A 27,425-nucleotide genomic window follows, 5' to 3' on the forward strand; every position below is an offset into this window, starting at 1 on the left:
AAAGGTGGATGTCACGGAGGGATTGTCTACTGAGTCTCTGTGGGTAAAGGTTAGGAACAGGAACGGGTCAATAACTTTACTGGGTGTTTTTTATAGGCCGCCCAAAAGTAACAGGGATATCGAGGAGCAGATAGGGAAACAGATCCTGGAAAGGTGTAACAATAACAGGGTTGTCGTGATGGGAGATTTTAATTTCCCAAATATCAATTGGCATCTCCCTAGAGCAAGGGGTTTAGATGGGGTGGAGTTTGTTAGGTGTGTTCAGAAAGGTTTCTTGACACAAATATGTAGATCAGCCTGCAAGAGGAGAGACTGTACTTGAATTGGTATTGGGAAATGAACCTGGTCAAGTGTCAGATCTCTCAGTGGGAGAGCATTTTGGAGATTGTGATCATAATTCGATCTCCTTTACAATAGCATTGGAGAGAGATAGGAACAGACAAGTTAGAAAAGCATTTAATTGGAGTAAGGGGAATTAATAGAACATAGAATAGTACAGCACAGTACAGGCCCTTCAGCCCACATTGTTGTGCCGACACTTAAACTCTGCCTCCCATATAACCCCCCACCTTAAATTCCTCCATATATCTGTCTAGTAGTCTCTTAAACTTCACGAGTGTATCTGCTTCCACCACTGACTCAGGCAGTGCATTCCACGCACCAACCACTCTCTGAGTAAAAAAACCTTCCTCTAATATCCCCCTTGAACTTCCCACCCCTTACCTTAAAGCCATGTCCTCTTGTATTGAGCAGTGGTGCCCTGGGGAAGAGGCGCTGGCTATCCACTCTATCTATTCCTCTTATTATCTTGTACACCTCTATCATGTCTCCTCTCATCCTCCTTCTCTCCAAAGAGTAAAGCCCTAGCTCCCTTAATCTCTGATCATAATGCATACTCTCTAAACCAGGCAGCATCCTGGTAAATCTCCTCTGTACCCTTTCCAATGCTTCCACATCCTTCCTATAGTGAGGCAACCAGAACTGGACACAGTACTCCAAGTGTGGCCTAACCAGAGTTTTATAGAGCTACATCATTACATCACGACTCTTAAACTCAATCCTTCGACTTATGAAAGCTAACACCCCATAAGCTTTCTTAACTACCCTATCCACCTGTGAGGCAACTTTCAGGGATCTGTGGACATGTACCCCCAGATCCCTCTGCTCCTCCACACTACCAAGCATCCTGCCATTCACTTTGTACTCTGCCTTGGAGTTTGTCCTTCCAAAGTGTACCACCTCACACTTCTCCGGGTTGAACTCCATCTGCCACTTCCCAGCCCACTTCTGCATCCTATCTATGTCTCTCTGCAATCTTCGACAATCCTCTACACTATCCACAACACCACCAGCCTTTGTGTCATCTGCAAACTTGCCAACCCATCCTTTTTACCCCCACATCCAGGTCGTTAATAAAAATCACAAAAAGCAGAATTCCCAGAACCGATCCTTGTGGGACATCACTAGTCACATCCCTCCAATCTGAATGTACTCCCTCCACCACGACCATCTGCCTTCTGCAGGCAAGCCAATTCTGAATCCACCTGGCCAAACTTCCCTGGATCCCATGCCTTCTGACTTTCTGAATAAGCCTACCGTGTGGAACCTTGTCAAATGCCTTACTAAAATCCATGTAGATCACATCCACTGCACTACCCTCATCTATATGCCTGGTCACCTCCTCAAAGAACTCTATCAGGCTTGTTAGACATGATCTGCCCTTCACAAAGCCATGCTGACTGTTCCTGATCAGACCATGATTCTCTAAATGCCCAGAGATCCTATCTCTAAGAATCTTTTCCAACAGCTTTCCCACCACAGATGTAAGGCTCACTGGTCTATAATTACCAGGACTATCCCTACTACCTTTTTTGAACAAGGGGACAACATTCACCTCCCTCCAATCCTCCGGTAACATTCCCGTGGACAACGAGGACATGAAGATCCTAGCCAGGGGCTCAGCAATCTCTTCCCTCACCCCATGGAGCAGCCTGGGGAATATTCCGTCACGCCCCGGGGACTTATCCGTCCTAATGTATTTTAACAACTCCAACACCTCCTCTCCCTTAATATCAACATGCTCCAGAACATCAACCTCACTCATATTGTCCTCACCATCATCAAGTTCCCTCTCGTTGGTGAATACCGAAGAGAAGTATTCATTGAGGACCTCGCTCACTTCCACAGCCTCCAGGCACATCTTCCCACCTTTATCTCTATCGGTCCTACCTTCACTCCTGTCATCCTTTTGTTCTTCACATAATTGAAGAATGCCTTGGGGTTTTCCTTTACCCTACTCGCCAAGGCCTTCTCATGCCCCCTTCTTGCTCTTCTCAGCCCCTTCTTAAGCTCCTTTCTTGCTTCCCTATATTCCTCAATAGACCCATCTGATCCTTGCTTCCTAAACCTCATGTATGCTGCCTTCTTCCACCTGACTAGATTTTCCACCTCACTAGTCACCCATGGTTCCTTCACCCTACCATTCTTTATCTTCCTCACCAGGACAAATTTATCCCTAAGATCCTGCAAGAGATCCCTAAACATCGACCACATGTCCATAGTACATTTCCCTGCAAAAACATCATCCCAATTCACACCCGCAAGTTCTAGCCTTACAGCCTGATAATTTGCCCTTCCCCAATTAAAAATTTTCCTGTCCTCTCTGATTCTGTCCTTTTCCATGATAATGCTAAAGGCCAGGGAGCGGTGGTCACTGTCCCCCAGATGCTCACCCACTGAGAGATCTGTGACCTGACCCGGTTCATTACCTAATACTAGATCTAGTATGGCATTTCCCCTCGTTGGCCTGTCAACATATTGTGACAGAAATCCGTCCTGGACACACTTAACAAACTCTGCCCTATCTAAACCATTGGAACTAATCAGGTGTCAATCAATATTAGGGAAGTTAAAGTCACCCATGATAACAACCCTGTTATTTTTGCACCTTTCCAAAATCTGCCTCCCAATCTGCTCCTCGGTATCTCTGCTGCTACCCAGAATGGTAGGGTGAAGGAACCATGGGTGACTAAGTATTTAGGCCCCCTAGCCTATAGAATACTTCCAATAGAGTAACTGCTCCCTTCCTGTTTCTGACTTCTACCCATACTGACTCAAAAGAGGATCCTGCTACATTACACACCCTTTCTGAGGCTATCAGGCAGGAAATTGGAGTTTAAATTGGGAACAAGATGTTCTCAGGGAAAAGTACAGAAGAAATGTGGCAAATGTTCAGGGGATATTTGTGTGGAGTTCTGCATAGCTACGTTCCAATGAAACAGGGAAAGGATGGTAGGGTACAGGAACCGTGGTGTACAAAGGCTGTAATAAATCTAGTCAAGAAGAAAAGAAAAGCTTACAAAAGGTTCAGAGAGCTGAGTAATGTTAGAGATCTAGAAGTTTATAAGGTTAACAGGGAGGAGCTTAAAAAGGAAATTAGGAGAGCCAGAAGGGGCCACGAGAAGACCTTGGCAGGATGGATTGAGGAAAACCCCAAGGCATTCTACAAGTATGTGAAGAGCAAGAGGATAAGATGTGAAAGAATAGGACCAATCAAGTGTGATAGTGAGAAAGTGTGTATGGAACCGGAGGAAATAGCAGAGGTACTTAATGAATACTTTACTTCAATATTCACTATGGAGAAGGATCTTGGTGATTGTAGTGATGACTTGCAGCAGACTGAAAAGCTTGAGCATGTAGATATTAAGAAAGAAGATGTGCTGAAGCTTTTGGAAAGCATCAAGTTAGATAAGTCGCCAGGACCAGATGAGATGTACTCCAGGCTACTGTGTGAGGTGAAGGAGGAGATTGCTGAGCCTCTGGCAATGATCCTTGCATCATCAATGGGGACGGGAGAGGTTCCGGAGGATTGGAAGGTTGCGGATATTGTTCCCTTATTCAAGAAAGGGAGTAGGGATAGCCCAGGAAGTTATAGGCCAGTGAGTCTTACTTCAGTGGTTGTTAAGTTGATGGAGAAGAGCCTGAGAGGCAGGATTTATGAACATTTGGAGGGGTATAATATGATCAGGAATAGTCAACATGGCTTTGTCAGGGGCAGGTTGTGCCTTACGAGCCTGATTGAATTTTTTGAGGATGTGACTAAACACATTGATGAAGGAAGAGCAGTAGATATAGTGTATATGGATTTCAGCAAGGCATTTGATAAGGTATTCCATGCAAGGCTTATTGAGAAAGTAAGGAGGCATAGGATCCAAGGGGACATTGCTTTGTGGATCCAGAACTGGCTTGCCCACAGAAGGCAAAGAGTGGTTGTAGACGGGTCATATTCTACATGAAGGTCGGTGACCAGTGGTGTGCCTCAGGGATCTGTTCTGGGACCCCTCCTCTTTGTGATTTTTATAAATAACCTGGATGAGGAAGTAGAGGGATGGGTTAGTAAGTTTGCTGAACAGAAAGGTTCGAGGTGTTGTGGATAGTGTTGGAGGGTTGTCAGAGGTGACAGCGGGACATTGATAGAATGTAAAACTGGGCTGAGAAGTGGTAGATGGAGTTCAACCCAGATAAGTGTGAAGTGGTTCATTTTGGTAGGTCAAATATGACAGCAGAATATAGTATAAATGGTAAGACTCTTGGCAGTGTGGAGGTTCAGAGGGATCTTGGGGTCCGACTGCATAGGATGCTCAAAGCAGCTGCGCAGGTTGACTCTGTGGTTAAGAAGGCATACGGTGTATTGGCCTTCATTAATCATGGAATTGAATTTAGAAGCTGAGAAGTAATGTTGCAGCTATATAGGACCCTGGTCAGACCCCACTTGGAGTACTGTGCTCAGTTCTGGTCGCCTCACTACAGGAAGGATGTGGAAACCATAGGAAGGGTGCAGAGGAGATTTACAAGGATGTTGCCTGGATTGGGGAGCATGCCTTATGAGAATAGGTTGAGTGAACTCAGCCTTTTTTCCATGGAGCAACAGAGGATGAGAGGTGACCAGATAGAGATGTATAAGATGATGAGAGGCATTGATTATGTGGATAGTCAGAGGCTTTTTCCCCACAAGAGGACACAGGTTTAAGGTGCTGGGGAGTAGGTACAGAGGAGATGTCAGGGGTAAGTTTTTTATGCAGAGAGTGGTGAGTGTGTGGAATGGGCTGCCAGCAATGGTGGTGGAAGTGGATACGATAGGGTCTTTTAAGAGACTTTTGGATAGGTACATGAAGCTTGGGAAAATAGAGGGCTATGGGTAAACCTGGTAATTTCTAAGGTAGGGACATGTTTGGCAGAACTTTGTGGGCTGAAGTGCCTGTATTGTGCTGTAGGTTTTCTATGTTTCTAAATTCCCAGGCCTTTATTCTTTGCACATTGTCACCAATTCTGATTTATTACTGTCTTTTATCACTCCATTGGATGCCCTTTATCCTTCTCTTATTGCCATCTCTCACTTTTCTTAACTTTTCTCCAGTTTGAAAAAACTCTTCTTGGGCTTCCAGCCGGGTACAGGTATCGAATTTAACCGATGTTTTGAGGACAAACTCTGCCATTTTCTTCAGGGATGAATCCTGGGCATGTCTAGTCCGGTGGTATATATATATCCCTATCGTTTGTCCCTCCTGATTGGTTAGTCCTGGAAGCCCGAGAAGAGGTTATTCGTCATATTGCCAGGAAAGCACTAGATCTTCAGTCTCCATTTTGTTCTACCCATAACCGTTCTTAGCCCTTTGCCTACATGTGTATCCTTCCCCTTCCCCTTCCTTGCTATTCAGTGCAAGTGATATAAATGATCAGGAGCCCACAAGAACATAAGACATAGGAGCAGAATTAGGCCATTCAGCCCATCGAGTCTGCTCCGCCATTCCATCATGGTTGATCCTGGATCCCACTCAACCCCATACACCTGTCTTCTCGCCATATCCTTTGATACTCTGACCGATCAGGAGACAATCAACTTCCACCTTTCATATACCCACAGACTTGGCCTCCACTGCAGTCTGTGGCAGGACATTCCACAGATGTGCTAATCTCTGGCTAAAAAAAATTCCTCCTCACCTTTGTTCGAAGGGGTTGCCCCTCAATTTTGAGGCTGTGCCCTCTAGTTCTGGATACCCCCACCATAGGAAGCATTCTCTCAACATCCACCCTATCTAGTCAATAGACAATAGGTGCAGGAGTAGGCCATTCGGCCCTTCGAGCCAGCACAGCCATTCACTGTGATCATGGCTGATCATCCACAATCAGTACCCCGTTCCTGCCTTCTCCCCATATCCCTTGACTCCGCTATCATTAAAAGCTCTATCTAACTCTTTCTTGAAAGCATCCAGAGAATTGGCCTCCACTGCCTCCTGAGGCAGAGCATTCCACAGATCCACAGCTCTCTGGGTGAAAAAGTTTTTCCTCAACTCTGTTCCAAATGGCCTACCCCTTATTCTCAAATTGTGGTCTCTGGTTCTGGACTCCCCCAACATCGGGAACATGTTTCCTGCCTCTAGCATGTCCAATCCCTTAATAATCTTATATGTTTCAATCAGATCCCCTCTCATCCTTCTAAATTCCAGAGTATACAAGCCCAGTCGCTCCAATCTTCCAACATATGACAGTCCCGCCATCCCGGGAATTAACCTTGTGAACCTACGCTGCACTCCCTCAATAGCAAGAATGTCCTTCCTCAAATTTGGAGACCAAAACTGTACACAATACTCCAGGTGTGGTCTCACCAGGGCCCTGTAAAATTGCAGAAGGACCTCTTTGCTCCTATACTCCACTCCCCTTGTTACGAAGGCCAACATGCCATTAGCTTTCTTCACTGCCTGCTGTACCTACATGCTTACTTTCAGTGACTGGTGAACAAGGACACCAAGATCTCGTTGTATTTCCCCTTTTCCCAACTTGACACCATTCAGATAGTAATCTGCTTTCCTGTTCTTGCCACCAAAGTGGATAACCTCACATTTATCCACATTAAACTGCATCTGCCCACTCACCCAGCCTGTCCAAGTCATCCTGCGTTATCTCAACATCCTCCGCACATCTCACACTGCCACCCAGCTTTGTGTCACCTGCAAATTTGCTAATGTTACTTTTAATCCCTTCATCTAAATCATTAATGTATTAGTCCTTTCAACATTCAGTAGGTTTCAATGAGATCGCCCTGTATTCTAATAGATTCCAGTGAGTACAGGCCCAAAGCTGCCAAACACTCCTCATATGATAACCCCTTCATTCCCAGAATCATCCTTGTGAGCCTCCTCTGGACACTCTCAACACATCCTGTCTGAGATATTGGGCCCAAAACTGTTGACAATAGTCCAAGTGTGGCCTGACTAGTGTCTTATAAAGCCTCAGCATTATCTCCTTGCTTTTATATTCAATTCCCCTTGAAATAAATGCCAAAATGCATTTGCCTTCTTTACCACAGACTCAATCCATAAATTAACCTTCTGGGTGTCTTGCACGAGGACTACTAAGCCCCTCTGCACCTCTGATGTTTGAACCTTCTCCCCATTTAGATAATAGTCCACACTTCTGTTCCTTTCACTAAAATGCATTATCATGCATTTCCCAACACTGTATTCCATCTGCCACCTTTTTGCCCATTTTTCCAATTTGTCTAAGTCCTTCTGCAATCGCATTGCTTCCTCAGCATGACCTACCCCTCCACCTATCTTTGTATCATCTGCAAACTTGCCACAAAGCCGTCAATTCCACTATCTACATCATGACAAACAATGTGAAAAGCAGTGGTCCCAATACCGGCCCCTGAGCAACCCACTAACACCAGCAGCCAACCAGAAAATGGTCTTTTTATTCCCACTTGCTGCCTCCTGCCTGTCAGCCATTCCTCTATCCATGCCAGCATCTTTCCTGTAACACCATAGGATTTTAGCTTGTCAAGCAGCCTCGTGTGAAGCACTTTATCAAAGGCCTACTGAAAATCCAAGTAAATGACATCCACTGCCTCTCCTTTGTCCACTCTGTTTGTTACTTCCTTGAAGAATTCTAACAGATTTGTCAGGCAAGATTTCTCTTCACAGAAACCATGCTGACTTTGACTTATTTTATCATTAGTCTCCAAATACCCAGAAACTTCATCCTTAATAATGGACTCCAAAACTTTCCCAACCACTGAGGTGAGGCTAACTGGCCTATAATTTCCTCTCTCTTGTCTTCCTCCTTTCTTAAAGAGTGGAGTGACATTTGCAATTTTCCAGTCCTCTGGGACCGTGCCAGAATCAAGTGATTCTTGAAAGATCATGACCAATGCATTCGCGATCTCTTTAGCAACCTCTGTCTGGACTCAGGTGGCCCAGTCAGTGGCAAAAGCTCTTATTCTTCTGCATTTTGAAAATGGAGTGTATTTTAATGGAAAGAATTGCACTTGCCAAGCAATTCTGTGAAACCAACTCTCTCAGAAGCTATAGCAGTTAAAGCAAAGCTTTAGAAATGTCTGAGTGCTTCCAAAGACTTTGATTTGATTAGACTGAAGTAACAAAGTTAGATGAATCTGTATCTTCAGCAGTGATGATTCTCACAGAGTCATGGTGCACAAAAGAGGCCCTTTCACCCATTAAGTCCATACTGGCTGTCTGGCACCCACCTACAGTATAGCCATTATTCCTATCAATCTCCCCCATCCCAAGATTCTACCATTCATCTACACACTAGGAGCCAATTAACCTACTGACCCAAGCTTCTTTGGGACATGCATGAGAGGAAGCTGGAGCACGCGGGGTGGGGGCGGGGGGGTGAAGGAACCTACATAGTCACAAGGAGAGCGTACAAACTCCACACAGACAGGTTTGAACGCAGGTCTCCAGAGATTTGAGGCAGCAGCTTTACTTAGTTGTACTATTGTGGCACCTCAACTTGGTGAGTGGGATGTGTTAGAAGGGCAGGTGATGTAGGTCAAATTCTTAAGCAGGTATTTTCTCTCTGCTAAAGCTGTCCCTAAAGGCAAGGTATGTTCCTAAGTACCCAACGTGAATCAAGGACTTCAGTGAAAGGAGGCAAGCGATTCCAATCAGTCTCATTGGTCACTGACTTTTGCCAAAGTAAATTACTATGAAAGATTATGGAGTGGCTGAAAAGATTAATAGACATAGATATCTCCTGCACATTACAATGTTGCGCCAACCATGTAACCTACCTTGGAAACTGCCTAGAATTTCCCTACCACATAGCCCTCTATTTTTCTAAGCTCCATGTACCTACCTAAGAGTCTCTAAAAAGCCCCTATTGTATCCACCTCCATCATCGTCACCAGCAAGCGCATTCCACGCACCCGCCACTCTCTGTGTGAAAAACTTGCCCCTGACATCCCCTCTGTACCTACTTCCAAGCATGTTAAAACTACGCCCCTTCGTGTTGGCCATCTAATGTTTGAAAAATTAACGTTCCTGTTGGATCTATACGAGTCTGTCATTGTTTTCTAGATTATGCGTTGCTGGATGTTGCACAGCTACAGCCTCTTCTGTCATTTTGCAACGGTTATTTCCCTTTACTGCACCCATCCCAAGTGAAGAGTCTTGTTTTGACCAAATGAATCAACAAATGACTGAATGGAATCAAATGTGCTTCGAAAGCACTGACCTATGTATTTAAATTTCTTCAGTATTTATTCTGGAATCAAAAACAACGAGGCCTTTAATTAAAATGACAAGAACCTTACTTTGGGAACAATACCCACAAATTTAGTTTGCAAATTTTGCAAATTAATTTTAACTTCATCAGTTGGATTTTTTTAGCTGCTTTCATTTTGTTTGATTGCTTTTTGTTTCAAAGTTTCTCAGAATCTCAAATATTCCCACCTGTGAGTTACTGTCTCCCAACCTTGTTAGTTAACATGCTGACCGCATAATTACAAAAGCAGTACCTTTCTACAGTGTTTTTTTGTGTCTACATCTATTGTATTCACTGCTGTTTCTTGGGCGGTTCAGCTATCCGATTATCTGATACCAGCAACTGGGATTGTGTTAACTGTTAACACAACAGAAATGTTTCTATATTGCACCTACTGCCCCAATTCTATTTGCTTGTATTAATGTCAAGCCTTTACTGTGTGTGTAAATCAGGGTCAGGCTTTGTCTTCTTCAGTAGGTATTAAAAAACTATTGAATAAAAGAGATCGACAGATTTTTGTTCCAGCTAATAAGTTCCCAACATTTTCCATATCACAATGGAGGGTGAAAGGTCAATTCTCATTTCCATTGAAAGACAATGGCAGTTTAGTTTACTGTTTCTCTTTCAAGTCTGATTCCATGTTGTCTTTCACTGACACACCAAAAGCATTCTGTAGAGCAGATTAGTATTTATAAAGTTTTAAAATTCAGTGTGTGTTTCTTTAGATACTGACATTATATAAAAAAAGATACAAACACAGTAGCTAAAATATGAAAACACGAGGAATTCTGCAGATGCTGGAAATTCAAGCAACACACATCAAAGTTGCTGGTGAACGCAGCAGGCCAGGCAGCACCTCTAGGAAGAGGTACAGTCGACGTTTCAGGCCGAGACGAAGGCCTGACAAATCTCTTCCTAGAGATGCTGCCTGGCCTGCTGCGTTCACCAGCAACTTTGATGTGAGTTAAAATATGGCTCATTTTTGGTCTTTTACATCTTTCGGAATGTGGGAGGAAAGCAGAGACCTTCTCGTGACCATGTGGGTTTCCTCTGGGTGCTCCAGTTTCCTCCCACATTCCAAAGATGTATGGTTACGGTTAGTAAGTTGTGGGTATGCTATGTGGTGCCAGAAGTGTAGCAATACTTGCAGGCTGCCCCCAGCACAATCACAATCTGGACTGTATTGGCCGTTGATGCAAAATGACTCATCTTACAGTATGCTTTGATGTACATGTGGCAAATAAAGTCAATCTCTTAAAAAAAAATTCATTCTCTCTCTCTCTCTCTCTCTCTCTCTCTCTCTCCTCTCTCTCTCTCTCTCTCTCTCTCTCTCTCTCTCTCTCTCTCTCTCTCTCTCTCTCTCTCTCTCTCTCTCTCTCTCTCTCTCTCTCTCTCTCTCTCTCTCTCTCTCTCTCTCTCTCTCTCTCTCTCTCTCTCTCTCTCTCTCTCTCTCTCTCTCTCTCTCTCTCTCTCTCTCTCTCTCTCTCTCTCTCTCTCTCTCTCTCTCTCATCTTAGAATACTGTAGAAATGTTCTTTATCTAGTTATTCATCTGGGTCTGTGAGTGTTGGTTGCCTTTGAATACCTTGCCATTTAAAAGCCTTAACAAATAAGATGAGTAGGCTATTTGACTACGGGGGCTCTGCAGTTGACCCTCATCTATGTGGCCTGCATCCCTCCTCCTCCTTTATCATTTTCTTCTTCTTAGGCAGTCCCTGGAGCTCAAGGATGTTTTGCATCCAGTCTGGTGGGTTCTGTGATGGCTGTAGAGTCCTCAGTAACGTGCTGGGGGTAGGAGGTGCTTGATGCGGGCAGATGGTTTCTAGGGGTGTGCACTCCATTGGCTATTTGCATGTTCCCATTGACCATGTTCACAGTGATCTCCTGAATTTAGCCATCTCCATTCTGAACTGTTATGGGCCAAGGGTTCCCAGAAGTGAGAGAAGTTATCACAACTTTTCAAGGAGGCTTCAGAATATTTTTGAAACTATCATCGTCTGCCAGCTTGTGCACCTCCCTCTTCCCTCACCTTCTTATTCTGGATTCTGCCCCCTTCCTTTCCAGTCCTGATGAAGAGTCTCTGCCCAAAATACTGACCAGTTATTCATTTCCATAGATGCTGCCTGACTTACTGAGTTCCTCCAGCATCTTATGTGTATTGCTCAAGACTTCCAGGATCTGCAGAATCTCTTGTATCAATCTTTGAAGTCCCCCCCCCCCACCCAGAAGTTATTGTCTAGTGAAGGAGCTTAGAGTAGAGTGCCTGCTTTGGGCATATTTGGGCAAGCTTGCAGATAAAGCAATTGGTTGAGCATATCCAGACTCGATGTCAGTTAGTGGTGGTGAAGGGGAGGGAGACAGAGAGGCTGATTGGTCTGGGAGAGCTTGTGATAGCAATATTAAGGATGACCTCCTAGTTTCCCTGTATCGATTACAAATGTAGAAGCTGATAGAAGCAACTTTTATGCATTGATCCCATTTAAGTTACTACAGACAAGCCTGGGACCAGTATGTCTGAGGCATGTGAAGGGACACTTTGAGTTGAATCATACACTTTGGTAGAAAATGACGTTCCTATGGTTATCTAAAATCTTAAGCTATCCTACCATTTAATAACTTGATTCGCTGAGGTGCATTTCCTGCAGTTTTCCTTTCATGTATTAACTCTCCCCATAAAGACCAACCCATTAGAATTTTGAAGTTCTGTCTCATTCAAGGAGTGTACTGCATTATCTGAGCTACTAACTTGAGTATAAGCACTTCAATAATGAAAAGTATTGTATTTTAAGTGAACCCATACAGGTCCAGTAACCTGCTTCAAGACTATTTAAATTATCCATGTAAACTTTCCAAACATTGCAAATAAGTTAATTTTAAAGCCAAACTATATTGACTCCACAAGAATGCTAATAATATGGTTTAGATCCATAAGTTACAGAATTTTTAAAAAGAAGTTAAATATTCTATGTTTGTCTTATAAGAATCTATACTATGGGAGTTTCAGTGATAGCTATAGATAAGTGCAACATTTAGGATGTGATGTTAAAGCATAACGAACACCACCTGGGTCTGAGGTTGCATTCCTGGTTAATCTCAAATAGGGCAGCAGACTGGGGAGCAGCTGGGAAAGAGACTGGTTAAAAACCCACCTATTTTCCCCACATCTGATTACTGCCCAGTGGCTCCTACTGTCCATGAATTTAGGACAAGGAAGTTCATACCATGCATCAATGTCTAAAGGCTCACCAAAATGCACAATCCAAATTTATGTACAGTCTATAGCCATGTGTATGAGGTGGGCAGAAAGAAATCAATCTCCAATGTGAGTCATTGCCATTGGGAGGGGAAATCTATTTTCGTCTTGTAGGTGCACTGTTTAGGAATCAGAAAAGCCTTTGTACAAATCTTCAGTCAAACTAACATATAAGTAAATGATCATTTTTTGACATAGTGTGAAAGTTTCAATATTCCACCCTTTGTTTAACACTGGAACTGCCTTTAAAACAGATGTTCAGATTTGATTATAAGCATTTCTATTGTCTCTCTTGTCCTTTTTGATAAGTGCTAACACTTCTTTGTGAATTTAAGTTAAATTGTTAAGATCATGCCAGAATTTCCATTTATTGAGTACACTCTGACAGGATCTGTTACATGCCCCAATAGCAATCTTTACTCTTAAGGAATGAAGGAAGATAAACTTGATGTGAATCTCCTTCAGGCCATTTATCTGGGTTCAGCATTAGCTGCACTCTCTGTAAACAGGCTTTATTGTAAAACTGGCTTTTGGCTAAATGCATAATTTTTTAACGAAAATATAACAAAGAGAGACTTTCACAAACACTGTAGACTTTCATACAGATAGATTTGGGTTTTTTTAAAAAGGAAAATATTTTACAAAGGTGCAGGTTATGTCTAGGAATATATAATTATTGACATATACAGATTGGGTAGAAATAGAGATAATAAAAAGTTACAGTGTGTTAAGAATCCAATACATGTAGAATATAATTGTGGCAATAACGATATCTTTCACAACATCCCAGAGTACTTCGCTGTGTGATTGACTGTCATATATGACTTTATTAAGACAGAGAGCATACTTAAAAACATAACTTGCCGCAAGTTATGCTTTTTAAAGGTCCTCAGTATGGTAAGGAAGGTAACTATGACAGCCAACCACAGAACAAGATACTTTGAACAGCATTTAGATATCTGACCTACTTTCTAGGTGTGTCAGCTACACTCTTGGTCTTCCAAATACTATAGTTGTATGTTTATCTGAAGGAGAGCGATGTCCTTAGCTTACCACCTTATCTGAAAATTGGTTCTGGCTCCATTTGTACTGGGCTGCAGAGTCATCCTAGGGTATGTGCTAAAATATTAGGGTGTGCTTGAACCATTGACCAATTAATAGAACAGTAGCTCTTATTCTGTATGTTAGCCAATATTTTATGTTGATAATGTTTAAGTTAGATATTTATGCTGTGCAATTGACTCTATAAACACACTGAGCTCCTTAACCTTTCTGGTCATCTAAAGGTACCTGCAGTTTACCTACATCTGTCAGTTGTGTATGTGTTTACTTTTAATTGTGGTTGAATAAACAATCTATTCACCACACCTTTGTTTCGGATTTGATTCAGATAGTTTTTGTAAATAGGTGTACACCTTCGTGATTACTGAATTACTCTCTTCGTGCAGTAAGGCGGTTTGTTAGGTAATCACACTTGCGCTGAGGTTCACGGAGAAAGTAAAAAATATAGGCAGTAAACTGGTACAGCTCAGTGGGGACGTTTCGTGTTACGTTAGGCAGAAAGCATCATCACTGTTTCGGACCCAATAACAGCAAATATGATCTATATAAACCAGCGTAACTCTAAGAGAGTTGTAAACTTCAAACATGGGCAAGTGGATACCGCGTTAAATACGAAAAACTTCCCGTACTTAGACTGCTGATCTAGAGAGACAAGCCAAACATTAATTTAGACTAGGACCACCTTACCCCTGGTGTTTACATGGCCGGTTCCAGGTGAAGCCGAGGAGAGAGAGTAATGAAATAAAATTAAGAAATCATGGCGTTTTGATGAATACTTTCGAAAAGCCCTCGTCCTCTTTCAAATGTTTTGATACACAAATGTTTTCAATAATAATGCGGATGGTTCTGTCAATTTGTAAAGATGAATGGAAACAATTTGTCAGTTGTATCAGTATCCTTCACAATTACTTTTGGGCTGTTTATACATGGGACAAAATCGCGCATTATCCAAAAACACTTTCACAGAAAACAATGGTTTGATCAGTAGCAACTCTAACGTGTCGATATGCTTTATTTTAGTTTAACTATGGATTTACTTACGAATACCAATTATTTGTGTATCGTTCACCTATAACTCGGGGAAAAGATCATTAAAGTCATTTCTGATTCCCACTCCTTGGGCAGTAAAAAATTTGTCGTTCGGTGAACAGTACATATTGAGGAATTTGTAGGGGAAAGCTGATGTTTGAGAGGGGTGACATTTTTTTGTGTACTTTCTGTGTCTCACACAAGGAGGTGACCAGGCGGGAACGCGCCGGATGAGGGACTGCCTCTCTTGGTGGCGCGTCGTGCTTTATTTTTGTTCCATGGCTGTACCAGAGAGGAGAGAGTGTCTGTCTCCGGCAGTGTGCGCTAGTCCTCCGGGAACAGCCGATTTCAAACAGATCTGCAGCCGGCTAGCGGCGGGGAGATGCAGCCGGGCTTGGAATTAGCTCGCTTCGGTCTACTTTGTTGCTGCTGCTGTCTCCTTGTCCCGGTCCAGAGCTGTGGACCCGGCCGGGGTTACGGCAGGAGGAGACCGTCCAGAAAGCTCACTCCTCTTCTCTACAAACAATTCATCCCCAATGTTGCCGAGAAAACCCTGGGGGCGAGCGGCAGATCCGAGGGCAAAATCAGCCGCAGTTCCGAGAAATTCAAGGAGCTGACTCCCAACTACAACCCTGATATTATATTCAAAGACGAAGAGGACACCGGGGCTGACCGTCTCATGACACAGGTAAGGTGAATTCTGCCATTCAACCAGGGACCAGCGAATAAGAATCAAAACAGATCGGGTTTAATAAATCCTCGTTCTTGTATGTGTATATATATATATGTGTGTGTGTGTGTGTGTGTGTGTGTGTGTGCGCGCGTATGTGTGTATATATATATATATATATATATAAAATATGTGTGTGTGTATGTATGTATATGTATAAAATCCCTAAATCACAACAAAAATTAAGGAGATTATCAAATGGGAGGCAAATCGAGAGCACCTTGAGATGGGGTTCAGATGCCGCATCCGTATCTTTTTATTCAGCCAGCGCCATTTGGAGCGATACCATCGTATGTTTGTTTGTTTATTTATTTGTTTACACCCCTCATAATTTTAAAATAATTTATTTTCTTAAACGGAACGGGGCGGGGATGTCTCTCATTTCTGCTTTTAAAAATGTTGCTCTATGAAAGGTTATTTGTTCAGCACGGGCCATTTAGAAGCCTTCATTTGGTACTTAATTGTATGAATTATTCCGTAATTTGGAAACCCCGCATTTTAAGCAAGACAAGGAATTTCCACTAGCCCCTTCCCTGCAAGGTGCAACACTTCGCATTCCATCAGCACTGACCCTGCGCCATTCAAGGGGACTTTGCACATGACCATTTTTTGAATAATTTGCAAACAACGTATGTTTTGATTATAGCTAGAGGGTAGTATGTACTGAAAATGATTTATTTAATGAGAGATGCAGCGGGCTTCATCTCTTCCTAAACTGGTGGCTTCTATATATAGACAATGACCATGAAGCGTAGCTTCAGTGAAGAAACAAGCCGGAGTGTGGCTTTAGACAAAACAATCACCCTGAAATATTTGCGATGCTGAGTTTGAAGGGAGAAAGAAAGCTGCTGATCTTTGCTACCGCCTCTCTTTTCCTTGCACACTACTGCAGACTCTCTCTCTCTCCCTCTCTCTCCCCCTCTGTCTGTCTGTCTCTCTCTCTCTCTCTCTCTCACCCTTGAGCAATTACTGGGGTGACCTCTCGCCAGCCAGGACTGGCTGGTTGGAAGATGTTCAGGACTCGATACCATGGTGACTAGAGTCTGCATCCCGATGTTATGAAGACTGTCGGGATCAGACAGTCCTGCATCCCGTTGCTATGGCGATGGGGGCCGAGATGAGGGCCGCCTCAGGCCCCCTGGAGTGAGGAGTGATCATCACGTCCTCTCCATCTCTGCCTTGTATCACCGTCGTGCTCGCTGCTGTATCACCCTCTCTTCCACCTTCACCCTTCCCCCGCCCCCGCTTTCTGTCTCCATGACCATCGATCTCACCCTAAGTCTCTCGCACTGGATGAATATTTCCAAATGTCTCGGATTCACGCATTCTGTGTTGTGGGTGGGGGCGGTGGTGGGCAGGAGTTTTAACAGCTTGCTTGTTTTCTGATAACCTTTAGCGATTCCATTCTCGAGCTTCGGTAGTGATAAGAAGATGGCCAGAGCGGTCGGGGTGGGGTCACAAAGCAACCCCCAGAGGCTGGGCGAAAAGTGCCTGGATAACACCATAATAGAGGTGACACCAGCCTCTAACCACGGCTGATACCTATAATGGGCATCGAGTTTTGAGTTATCTAACATGAAACAATTTTAAGTAACTTATTTTGAATTTCGTCACTCGTGCACTGTTTTTGAAATACCTAGGTCTCTTTACATATCAAGCCCATGCTGTTCCCAATGTTTTCTATTTTACAAAAGTGGTAAATATAAAGTATTTTGCAAAGCCTGGCTGGGGAATATTCTGTGCCCACCCACACAGACGCAGAATGGTTTTCCCGTGTAATTGTCAAAGGCATTTTAAACAGGGTCACCATTGTTGTTCTCAAGCATGATCTGATTAAAGATAGAGATTAAAAAAGGTTTCATTGACTGTTTAGTTCGAGTTAATAGATTATTTGCATCAGAGACCTTTGGGGGTGACGTATTCCACCGCGAATAGAACACATCCCGAAATGCTGAAAACCAAAAAAAAGGTTGGTTGGGAACCAGTTGTAGACTGAACAGAAAATTATGGATATTTAATTTGTGACGCTTTAAAACTGAACTGAATTTTTAAAAAGAACAACAAACGTACACATTTGTCTTCTTAATATTATTACTTTGAACAATGCCATTTTTTGTTGTTCTTTTCCCCTCACTCATTTGTATCAATGGACCATCAGGTTTCATTCTTCCATCATACTGAATTAGTTAATCTGAGTTGGGATGCAAATTAGCCTCAGCAACTTTGGAAGAAGAAAGGTAATAGTTGAAGTGGGGAGATAACAGGTAGTGTTTTTGATTCTTTTCAACAACCGGAGCCTCTTATTATGGGATGGTGGGATTTTAACAGAGGAAGCTGTGCTGGTCACATAGCAATTCTATCACTTAACCTCTTATACAGCTACTTGGGTGACCATCAAAAACATTTGGGATTGTATCCCCATATATTTGTTAACTTTATTATGGGTAAATTAATCAAATAGGAGGCAATGTGAATAAATGTTCCTTATTTTTATGGCATTATAGGACATTTATAATCTTAGATCGACAGAATACACATTCAGTTCAAATTCAATTCAGAGTCAAGTTGACATGACTTCTCTCCATGGCGTTGGTTCTCCTTTCCTCAGTCAAGCCTGCACTTGGAAAATTAAGTTGAACATCTATGAAGGACTGATACTTGACATCTAGCTGATTTCAATGTGACAATCTCATTTGCTATTTCAGCAGCCTGCTGCAATCTTTTCTTGCCATCTATCTCTAAATAAGGCTAGGTGGTGGGTGTTTAACTTGTGATTTGTGGAATAATCCTCTCCAAACTAATCGCAAAATTGATTGTTCCAACTCTGCAATAGATTAGAATTTGTAACACAAAATCCAAAATTTGACACCATAATTATGGATCAGATAGTAATTTTCTTAGTCGCATAACAAAAGATAACAATGTTTCTAAAACAGTGAAATCAAATGATATATTTTTTGGATAATTGCTGCTCTGACAGCCCAGTGCTACAAATCAATTCATTACGCAAATGTAAAATCTTAATCCAATTTTGCCTTTACAAAGGTTTCCTTCTAGCCACGAATTAAATGTGTGTGTTGCCTGGATCAGTTAATTATCTGATTCAATATAACATGATTATTGCCTTTTAAATATTACAGTTCTACTCTACTTAATGGTAAAATGCAAGTTCAAGCTATTTTGTATTAGAATGAACAATCACTTTTTCCTCCATGTTTTCCTTGTTGTCTAATGCCTATTCCAAAGTATAGGACATAATTCTATAGGTTCCCTTGTCCTTCACCTGGGTGACTATTAGGTTATGTCAGAGCCCTGATATACACACTGACAGACACTTTGTGATTGTGAAACCAATCCGAGGCTCACCCAGTGTCCACGCGGACCCCTTAGACATCCAGAACCTTCATTGTCTCACCACAGTGCCTTCATTGTTAGCACATCTGAAACTCAGTCAAGTAGCACCACACATATTTTCTGCTAAAATTATGACCAGTTTTAAGATTTCAAAATTGTAACATTTTGCTAATTAAATATAAATTGTGTTCATTTTCATGAGTTTCAATAATGGGACAACACAGGTGTACTGTCTTTGGAAAATAAACACAGCCAAAGTTAGAGATTTTATTTTTACCTGGGAAGTTGTTGTGAGCCAGATTCAGTGGCTGAAAATGAGGTGGAAGCTAATTCAACAATAACTTTAAAAAAGGAGTTTAGTATAGGAAGAATCTGGATGGCTATGGGGAAACAGCAATGAAGTGGAGCTAATATGATGGATACTTCAAAGGGCTGGTATAAGTACGATGGGCCAATGGCCCTGTGCTATATAATTCTATGAATGGAAGACACAGCAGCAAACTCATTGAGTCTACTTCTGTTGATTGCTAAAATATGTGAGATACAGGATCCAAAGAATGGAAGCAGCATTTGAACAATCTGTTCATATCAAGAACATCATGATGGTGTGATTCATACACTGTTGAGGATTAAATGTAACAGTTAAGAATGGGTGGAACTGAAATCTCTGCAGAATTCACCCAGATAATAAATAAGCTTTGTTCAATGTATAAAGATGAACAGAAAAAGATGTGGTCTTCCCAGAAAGTTATTATTTTACCTTTACTGTTTTAAAGGGCTAATGCTGGCTGAGAATTCCTTTGTCAACCCTAATGTGACTTCAATAATCAAGGTGTGATTTCAAGAAAATATACAATGTAACTTTGCTATTCACTTACTGGTAGAAGCCTAACCTTTTGCTATTTTAAGCTTCCTTGTAGTGCTGATTTTTTAAGTGGGTGCAACCTGTCAGAATTATTTAGATTTAAATATTGTGGAATTGCTTAAATGTCAATTTTATACAATTGCTATTGTTCCATTTTTTAACTATGAGAAGCAAAACTGGGCAGTAAATTGGGGATGTTATAATTTGTCAACTTAAAAATATCTGAGGAGAACAACAAAGGAAGCAATGGGGGGAGGTGGGTGGTGTGAAGCTTTTATATTTATTTTAAAGCTTTGAAATACTTTACTGTAGCAACTGGAAGTTGTCAAGAAAATCATAAAGCAGAGAAATGAGAAGGTCCATAGACTTAACAGTAGCACTAATTTATCTTGTGTCACACTTGCTCTTTCTCTAGACCACCGGCATCAAGACTTTATAAACTCAACTCAAAATGCATTGGGAGGTGGACACCACAGTACTTTTTTAAAAATAGCTCAAAGTCTTAAACTCATATGCTTTAATACTGTGCATTACATACATTTTATGACAATATTCATACACACTCCATTAAGTACTGGAGTCAAACGTAACATTTACAAATGTGTCTTAATGTTTTGATAGCAAATTTAATCACATATTTTATGATTTTTGTTTTGTACCCAGCTGGATCTACAAAAATGTGACAGAAATTTTCATTAGTTTAATTTTCATAAGAAGATACATGTGAAATCTGAAAACTGAAGGGCAATTTCCCAATATCCTGTAACTATTATGTCATCTACATGTAGAGCCTAATTCTCTCTATAATTAAACAAATTTTACCTGTTAAATTGGGAAATTACATTCAAATTAGGCTGTCAAAATCCCAAAAAGCAATAAGCTTCTGAAGAGCGACACCCAGCAATCCATTCAGTTAAAGCTCCATGATATAGAAAATCAGGCAGGGTGTAGTTCTAGCCGCTGATGGGTCAATACATTCCTATTATAGCTAACTATTATAATTCCTAAAAAAAGACATTATTCTACCAAGACATTATGACCTGATGCAACCTACCTGAGCCTCTTCACCTCTCATCTCCTCCAGACCCATCCCTTTGACTTTTAGCCTCATTTTTAAGCAGCTCTTTCTTGACTTGTACAATTTCTTTTGCTAATTCTTCCTGTGTTTTTCCACATAAAAGGTGCTAGAAGAGTGCAAATTATTATAATGATCACTGATCTATCTTTAAGAAGCCCCAAACTATACACCAGCTTTCAAATTGTTTGTCGTGGATAGAATGTGGAAGTTGCAACTACAGGTAATGAATGGTACTGAGGCTTTCAGAAGAAACCAGATGAGCAATAAGAGGGAATAGAAAGACAGATTGAAAGGCTGAGATGAGGTAGGTGGAATAGGAGTAAACTTGTGGAGTAGAGATACCAGGATAAACGTTTTATCTCTTTTGTTGCTTAAATCATATAATTATTGTTGAAACCACATTTTTCTTCCAATTGATTTTGGGTTTGATTTGGTGCACTTGAGAACCTTTTTACAGGATTGAAACACTTTGTTCATAACCAGTTAAAATAAATCTTAACTTAAATTGTGCTGTGTACCTAAATGCAGAAATGTTGCTGTTTTAATTTGGATAATTATTCAATTGCAATCAAACTAGAATTACTTCATCAGCAACTCTAAGTGTGTGGTATAAGTAAGCTAATTGTGGGGAAAATTAAATTGTGGATAATCTTATTTAGCACTATGATGTGACAGAGAAAACATTTCCTTTTTATATCTTTTTTTTTGTTTTGGTTTGTTTTAAACATCTGAAACTGTGAAGGCAAAACACCATACCAGCCACAATGTTATCTTGAGTCAGACACAAACAATGAAATGACAATGGCTATATCTGTATCAGATAGTGCAACATACTTTTATAGATCTGAACCAATTGTTCCTATGCTATTGCTATTTCCATTGTGTTAAAAATGTAGAAAAGATGAAAAGTCATATCTTGTATAAGTGTCATAAACAAATTTATATGATTGTTCCAACTTTGTGATATTTTTGCATTGTCACATAAACTCTAAGAACTGGATTGAGGTTGCCTAAGTCCATTTAACTTTAGGTCCTTAAAGTCAGACAGAGGAAATGCACCTCTTCTCAGTTTTGAATGGATTAGACTCATAAATAAATGTTATTATCCAGTACCTCTGATGCTGAGTTTTGCAGAGCAGGAATGTGTATTGAGAACTGGGGATGTGTCTTTTTCTGCTGGGAATGCTAAACTATTGACACTTGTCCCTTCATACCCAGATTCTCAGTTTACTTGCCATCCAGGCTCTGTAAAACAATCTCTATTATCACCCCTCCCTACCTTCACTTCCATGCATGGATCATACAATATTCAATTGTTGTGCGGTGTATTATGCTATATGCTGCCAAATGCTGCAGCGTAATAATTACTTCTACATTCTTTTAATCAGTTGAACCGCATTGTCAGGAGTTAAGGAAAGTATTACAATGTAATTTAAGTTTTGAAACAGAAATAGTCTTGTGCTGGTGGGAATGACTTCACTTTGGATTAGGAGATCTGAATTTAATGCAAAAATAGCAAACAGGATTTGTTTAAACTATAAAGGTTTAGTGTTACACACACAAATAATGCAGGCAGAGCAAAAAAGAAAAGTTTGCTATACTGCAGTTGCTAGCAAATCATTTATAATATCCTGGGCAATGTGTATAATTTTGCTGAAACGGGAGGTAGAGAGCTAAGCTTTGGCATTATGGCAGGAAACCACTCACAGCATCAGCAATCCAACTTCATGCATGGGACAGATCAGAGTGCTACCACAGGGCTATGTTGCTCTTGTATTTTTCTTCATTACTTATTGTGAAACACACATTTGCAGTTGGTTGTGCTTCACAATATTTGAGTACTTTAGCAGAAAAGATTATGTTGATGCCAAGAGTACATTGTTCAAAGTGAAAACTCCAATTTGTAATATACTGTATATCCTTTTAAACTAGATTGCCAAACTAAAACTAACTATTGGAGGCATTCATCACAATGCATTGAAACAATGGTATGGATTGGTCATAAAGCCTCCAAAAAAAGTGTTTGTGAGAATAAACCAATTCATAACTAGGCCTTCACAATTTTTCAGTTCAACTGTTTGACGTTTCATAATTGAAGGAGCATAAAACGGTGATTCATTTCTCTCTTTGTGCTGAATTTATGTTGGGTGGTTGACTGTACCTTTATCACATGGCTACTGTGCTAAAACAGTGAGTGTTAATACTTACTTGAACTGTGGATGATATTATAACCAAGCTCACTTTTGTTTTCTCTCAATGGCTGTAAAATGCATTTTCCAGTCCTAGGCAGTGCACAGTTTACAGAAGAAGACGACTAATTTTTTAAAAAATTCCTTGATCCTAGTCCAGAAGCACTTTTAGAAGTAGTGTACCACTTGCCACTACAGCTTGCATCAACCCACATTGGGTAGTGACCCTACAACGTTGCCAGTCTGTGCGATCCATTTCCACGTAGGATACTTATTACACATTGGATTCTTTTGGGGATTCCTTAAGCAGCAATTGTTAAGCCAATTCTAACTCTAATGCATCTCCTGAGTCATCACTATTTCAAAGATGAGGCAAATTTATCATCTACATGTAAGCTATTTTCTGTACACAAGGGCATTATATTATGAATTATTTCTTTTCAAGGTAGCAAAATGGTAGCAGTTCACTAAAGACATAAAATAAAATTGCTGTGTATGACTTGATGGTTGAAATGGTAGGTTAATTCTATTTTAGTCTCTTGTACACTTTACATTATTACTTTTTTAAAAAATACTTTTAATGCTCTTGGTGACAATTGCAGAACTGTGAATTGTGCTGACTCTATTAAGTAGAATCTTCAACTCCAAAGGCTACTTTTCTTGAAGACCTTGGTCCGCAGCAAGGTACATTTCCAAGGATACCATTTATCCACTGATACCACTCTCAAATGGTTTCATTCAAGACAGAGTATTGATTGGCTTTTTTATTATTGAGGGACACCACAAGCAAATCCAATCTTGCTTTCACTCAACATCAGCAAATGGACTCTTCCCAAATGGGGTCGCTTGAGAGTGATCAGCGATGGCAAATCTGGCTGCTTCCCTGATTACAACTCGCCTAGCTCCCCCTTGCCCGACCAAATGCAACTCTACAGTATTTTGGCAGAGTCTGGGAACTGGAAGGTTGAATTGACATGTGGCACCTTTTCCCATCTATAGTTTTGCAAGCTTTTAAAACCATAAGCTGGTGATTCCCTAAACCTTTCCATTCTGATTTAACTTCTACCATCTTTTCCAACTTGATGTGGTGTTTTGCATTATGGAGCTTGGCAAACTCCTTAGTGTCTCAATACAAAAGTAATGGTTTTATTTATTCCAAAAGCTGCAATTGCACTGTTGATGGAGAATCCTTCCCCACTCTTCTACCCCTATTTCTCTCCTCACCATCCTCTGATGAAACATCAGTTTACTGAGATTGCTTCAGGCCCAAATAAGATGCAATTGAAGCAATCTCAGCAAATGGTCCCCTCTCCAATATTGAATGTTTCAGCTGGAATTGACTGTAATTATCTACTGCTTTGTTCACTTGCCTTGAGTGGGCATTCTTTGAATAATATAGGCTGATTACAACTATCGAAAATGTGCCAGTTACCTTGGCTTCAGCCACAACTTAGTTTCCACAGTTACTCAAGAAAAAGTAGAAGGTTTGAGGAAGACACAACTGATAGCTGTCTGCCAGGTAAGGCAAAACTTATGTTATATTTGCTTTTTGCCATCCTTTTTCCACACAGTATCTCCAATTGGCTCAACTCTCTCCCTTGACAAGCTGCCATCTAATAAGCCCATTTATGGTTAATTTTGCTCATCTTCTCATCTTGTTCATCACACTTCTCCCTTAAATTCTTGTCAGATGAACTACCTCTGTTTCATTGAGCACATTTACATGGAGCACAACCATAAGAACTCAGCATTCATTATCAACGACCCTCACCATCCAGGCCATGCTCTCTTCTCACTACTACCTTCGGACAGGAGGAACAGAAGCCTTCGGTCCCACACCACCAGCTTCAGAAGGTGTTATTACTCTTCAACCAACAGGCCTCTTCACTCATCACAACTCAGAACTGATTCTACAACATACAGACTCACCTTTAAGGACTCTTTACAACACATGTTCACAGTATTTTTTCCCCTCATTTGTAAAATCCATATCCTTCGGTCCCAATCTCATTTCTACTGCCCCTTATATTGTAAACTTAACGTCAAATTCTTTGGCTAATATTCTGCCGTAGATGAATCCCAATTTCCTCCACTTAAACATTGGCAACAGCAAAGCCTTAGCCTCTGCCACCATCTCTGTACCTTTGCCATTGATTCCACATCCATATTTGGCTATGGTCACAGGCAGATTCAGACTAAATTTGACCTTGCCCCTGAAATTATTCTTAACTGAGACTTTGACAACATGTTCTCTGTATTATCATGACTGCATATTTCCACCCCTAGTAGCTTTTGCTTCTATCTTTACCTCAGCTGTCTAATGCTGAAACCATCATGCATGCCTTTGATACCCGTATAATGTCCATAGCAACTTGCATCAGATTCTTGGTAGCTCCTCATCTACCAATGCATTTAAAATTCTCATTCTCTTGTTTAAGTTCCATTATGGCCTTGCTACAACTTATCATTGAAACATATTCCTGCCCCACAACTCCATCCCACCACCCTCACCCTGCCTGTCAACTCTTTATTTCTCAACCACTAACCCTTGTGCATCCTCTTCTTCCTTTCATAAGCAAGGGGAAGTGATAGGCGAGTACGAAGCAGTAAAAGGTCAAAGTGGGGAATAGAGGAAGGGTGGGGTGAATTTTTTTTTACCAGAAAAAGAAATTGATATTCATGCCAACAGCATGATATAAGATGTTGCTCCTCCACCCTGAGGGTGGCCTCCAATTTACAACCCCTACAATTTACACCAACTCTCACCAATGTAGAGGAGGCCGCATCAGGATCACCAGGCACAATACAAGACCCCAAAAGATTCGCAGGTGAAGTATTGTCTCACCTGGAAGGACTGTTTGTTTATTTCCATAGTTACTGCCTGAACTGCTGAGCTCCTCCAGCTCTTCTCCCTTTGCCATTCTGTAAAATATCCCATTTGATGTTTTCCCCCTCACTCAACTCCTTTAAGATCTTCCTTGAAATCTGTCAAGTTTTAGCATAACCCTCCTAACAATCATCTTCATTTGGCATTGACTTGATCACTGATCCCGATGAACATCAGGATGCTTTGCTGTATTCAATGGGCTATGTATTCGTAGGGATAAAAAAGGATATTCATGCAGTTAACAGTTTAGGCACATTGTATTTTTGGGATAAAATAGGATATTCATGCACTTAACAATTTAAGGAATCTTGTATTTAACAGGGAGTTAAATTTAAAGAAAATTAGCCTTTAGAAGCAATGCAAATACTTGGTGCAGTCCTTACAACCATACAACACCATACAACACAGTAATCCAAAGTGGCACTTGTCTTGTTGGAAGGTTTTAGATTGCAATGATGTTGGAAATCGATGGATTAATGTGCTATATTTAAAAGGGATGGGTTGGACATGGACTCTAACTATTCCATAATACGGTGAATTCTCCATCTTATTTCGGTTGCAAGTGAATGGCACAAAACAGAACAGAAATACAAAGCATCTAAAGAAGGAAAACAAAATGTTAAAGTCTTTTAATGTAATCTTATACCTTTTTACAATATTCAGCATTTCACTGGTTCTAGTGTATCAATGTGTAACTTGTTCACATGAAATTCCTTTGTCTACTGTTTTACTGGAGATGATTTTTAAATGGGTTAACTCGCCCAACAGAATTGTGAACAAAGGAATGTTACTTGAATGTGTTAAGCCTTTGTGCATTATTCACAGAGAGTAATTTCAAGGTCATTGTCTATAAGAACGATAATCAAATGGATTTTAGGCACTTTTATCTCATGAATCAGATTTTAGGAGAGCAATATTCAAAGACACTTTTGAGCACTTCCTGGCTGGTGGCCTGACTTAGCACCAGTCTCCTTCTATGTCCATTTGAGAATAACTTGTAAAGGGGACACCAGTCTTCCTGGGTATGCATATGTGATCTCATCACATCACAGAATACTGCACATTGTTAATACTTAACATTTTGAAAAACTTAACTTACAAATTAGTGTGATGAAATTAGAATTCTTTTTTTATGTTAAATTCTTCAGAATGAATGAAGTAATAATTAAAGTTGTGCCTGTAATGGAATTTAAAATGCAGGAAGTAAAATGAAGCAAGTGGAGACTTAGTTCTATAATAGTTTAGCTCTAGAAACATTTATTTGAAGAGGAGATTTTTGGATATTTTCTGGTAAACCAGAAATCGCTTTTTTGCCGGTGGGGGGAGGGGGGATTGTTGCTCACTACCGCTTCCGCGCAGGAGGGAGGGGAACTGGGAGGGGGGACTTTGGGGTTCTTACGTTTATCTGTCGT

At 40.9% G+C, this 27,425-nt stretch overlaps 1 protein-coding gene across 2 annotated transcripts in view; it reads left to right on the forward strand.

The window, feature by feature from the left end:
- The window catches only part of LOC140191953 (sonic hedgehog protein-like), a 174,992-nt gene that overhangs the window by 26,231 nt on the left and 121,336 nt on the right, over nucleotides 1-27,425 (forward strand). Inside the window, exon 1 of one of the 2 annotated variants that reach the window (XM_072249876.1) lies at nucleotides 15,288-15,598. The exons of the other annotated variant lie outside the window; for it this stretch is intronic. Coding sequence (XP_072105977.1) covers nucleotides 15,293-15,598 — 306 coding nt within the window. The 5' untranslated portion in view covers nucleotides 15,288-15,292. Of the gene's footprint in view, nucleotides 1-15,287; nucleotides 15,599-27,425 lie in introns of those variants that run through there. 2 annotated transcript variants of the gene reach the window in all.

Source organism: Mobula birostris, chromosome X (assembly GCF_030028105.1).
Source record: "Mobula birostris isolate sMobBir1 chromosome X, sMobBir1.hap1, whole genome shotgun sequence".
Taxonomy (NCBI): domain Eukaryota; kingdom Metazoa; phylum Chordata; class Chondrichthyes; order Myliobatiformes; family Myliobatidae; genus Mobula; species Mobula birostris.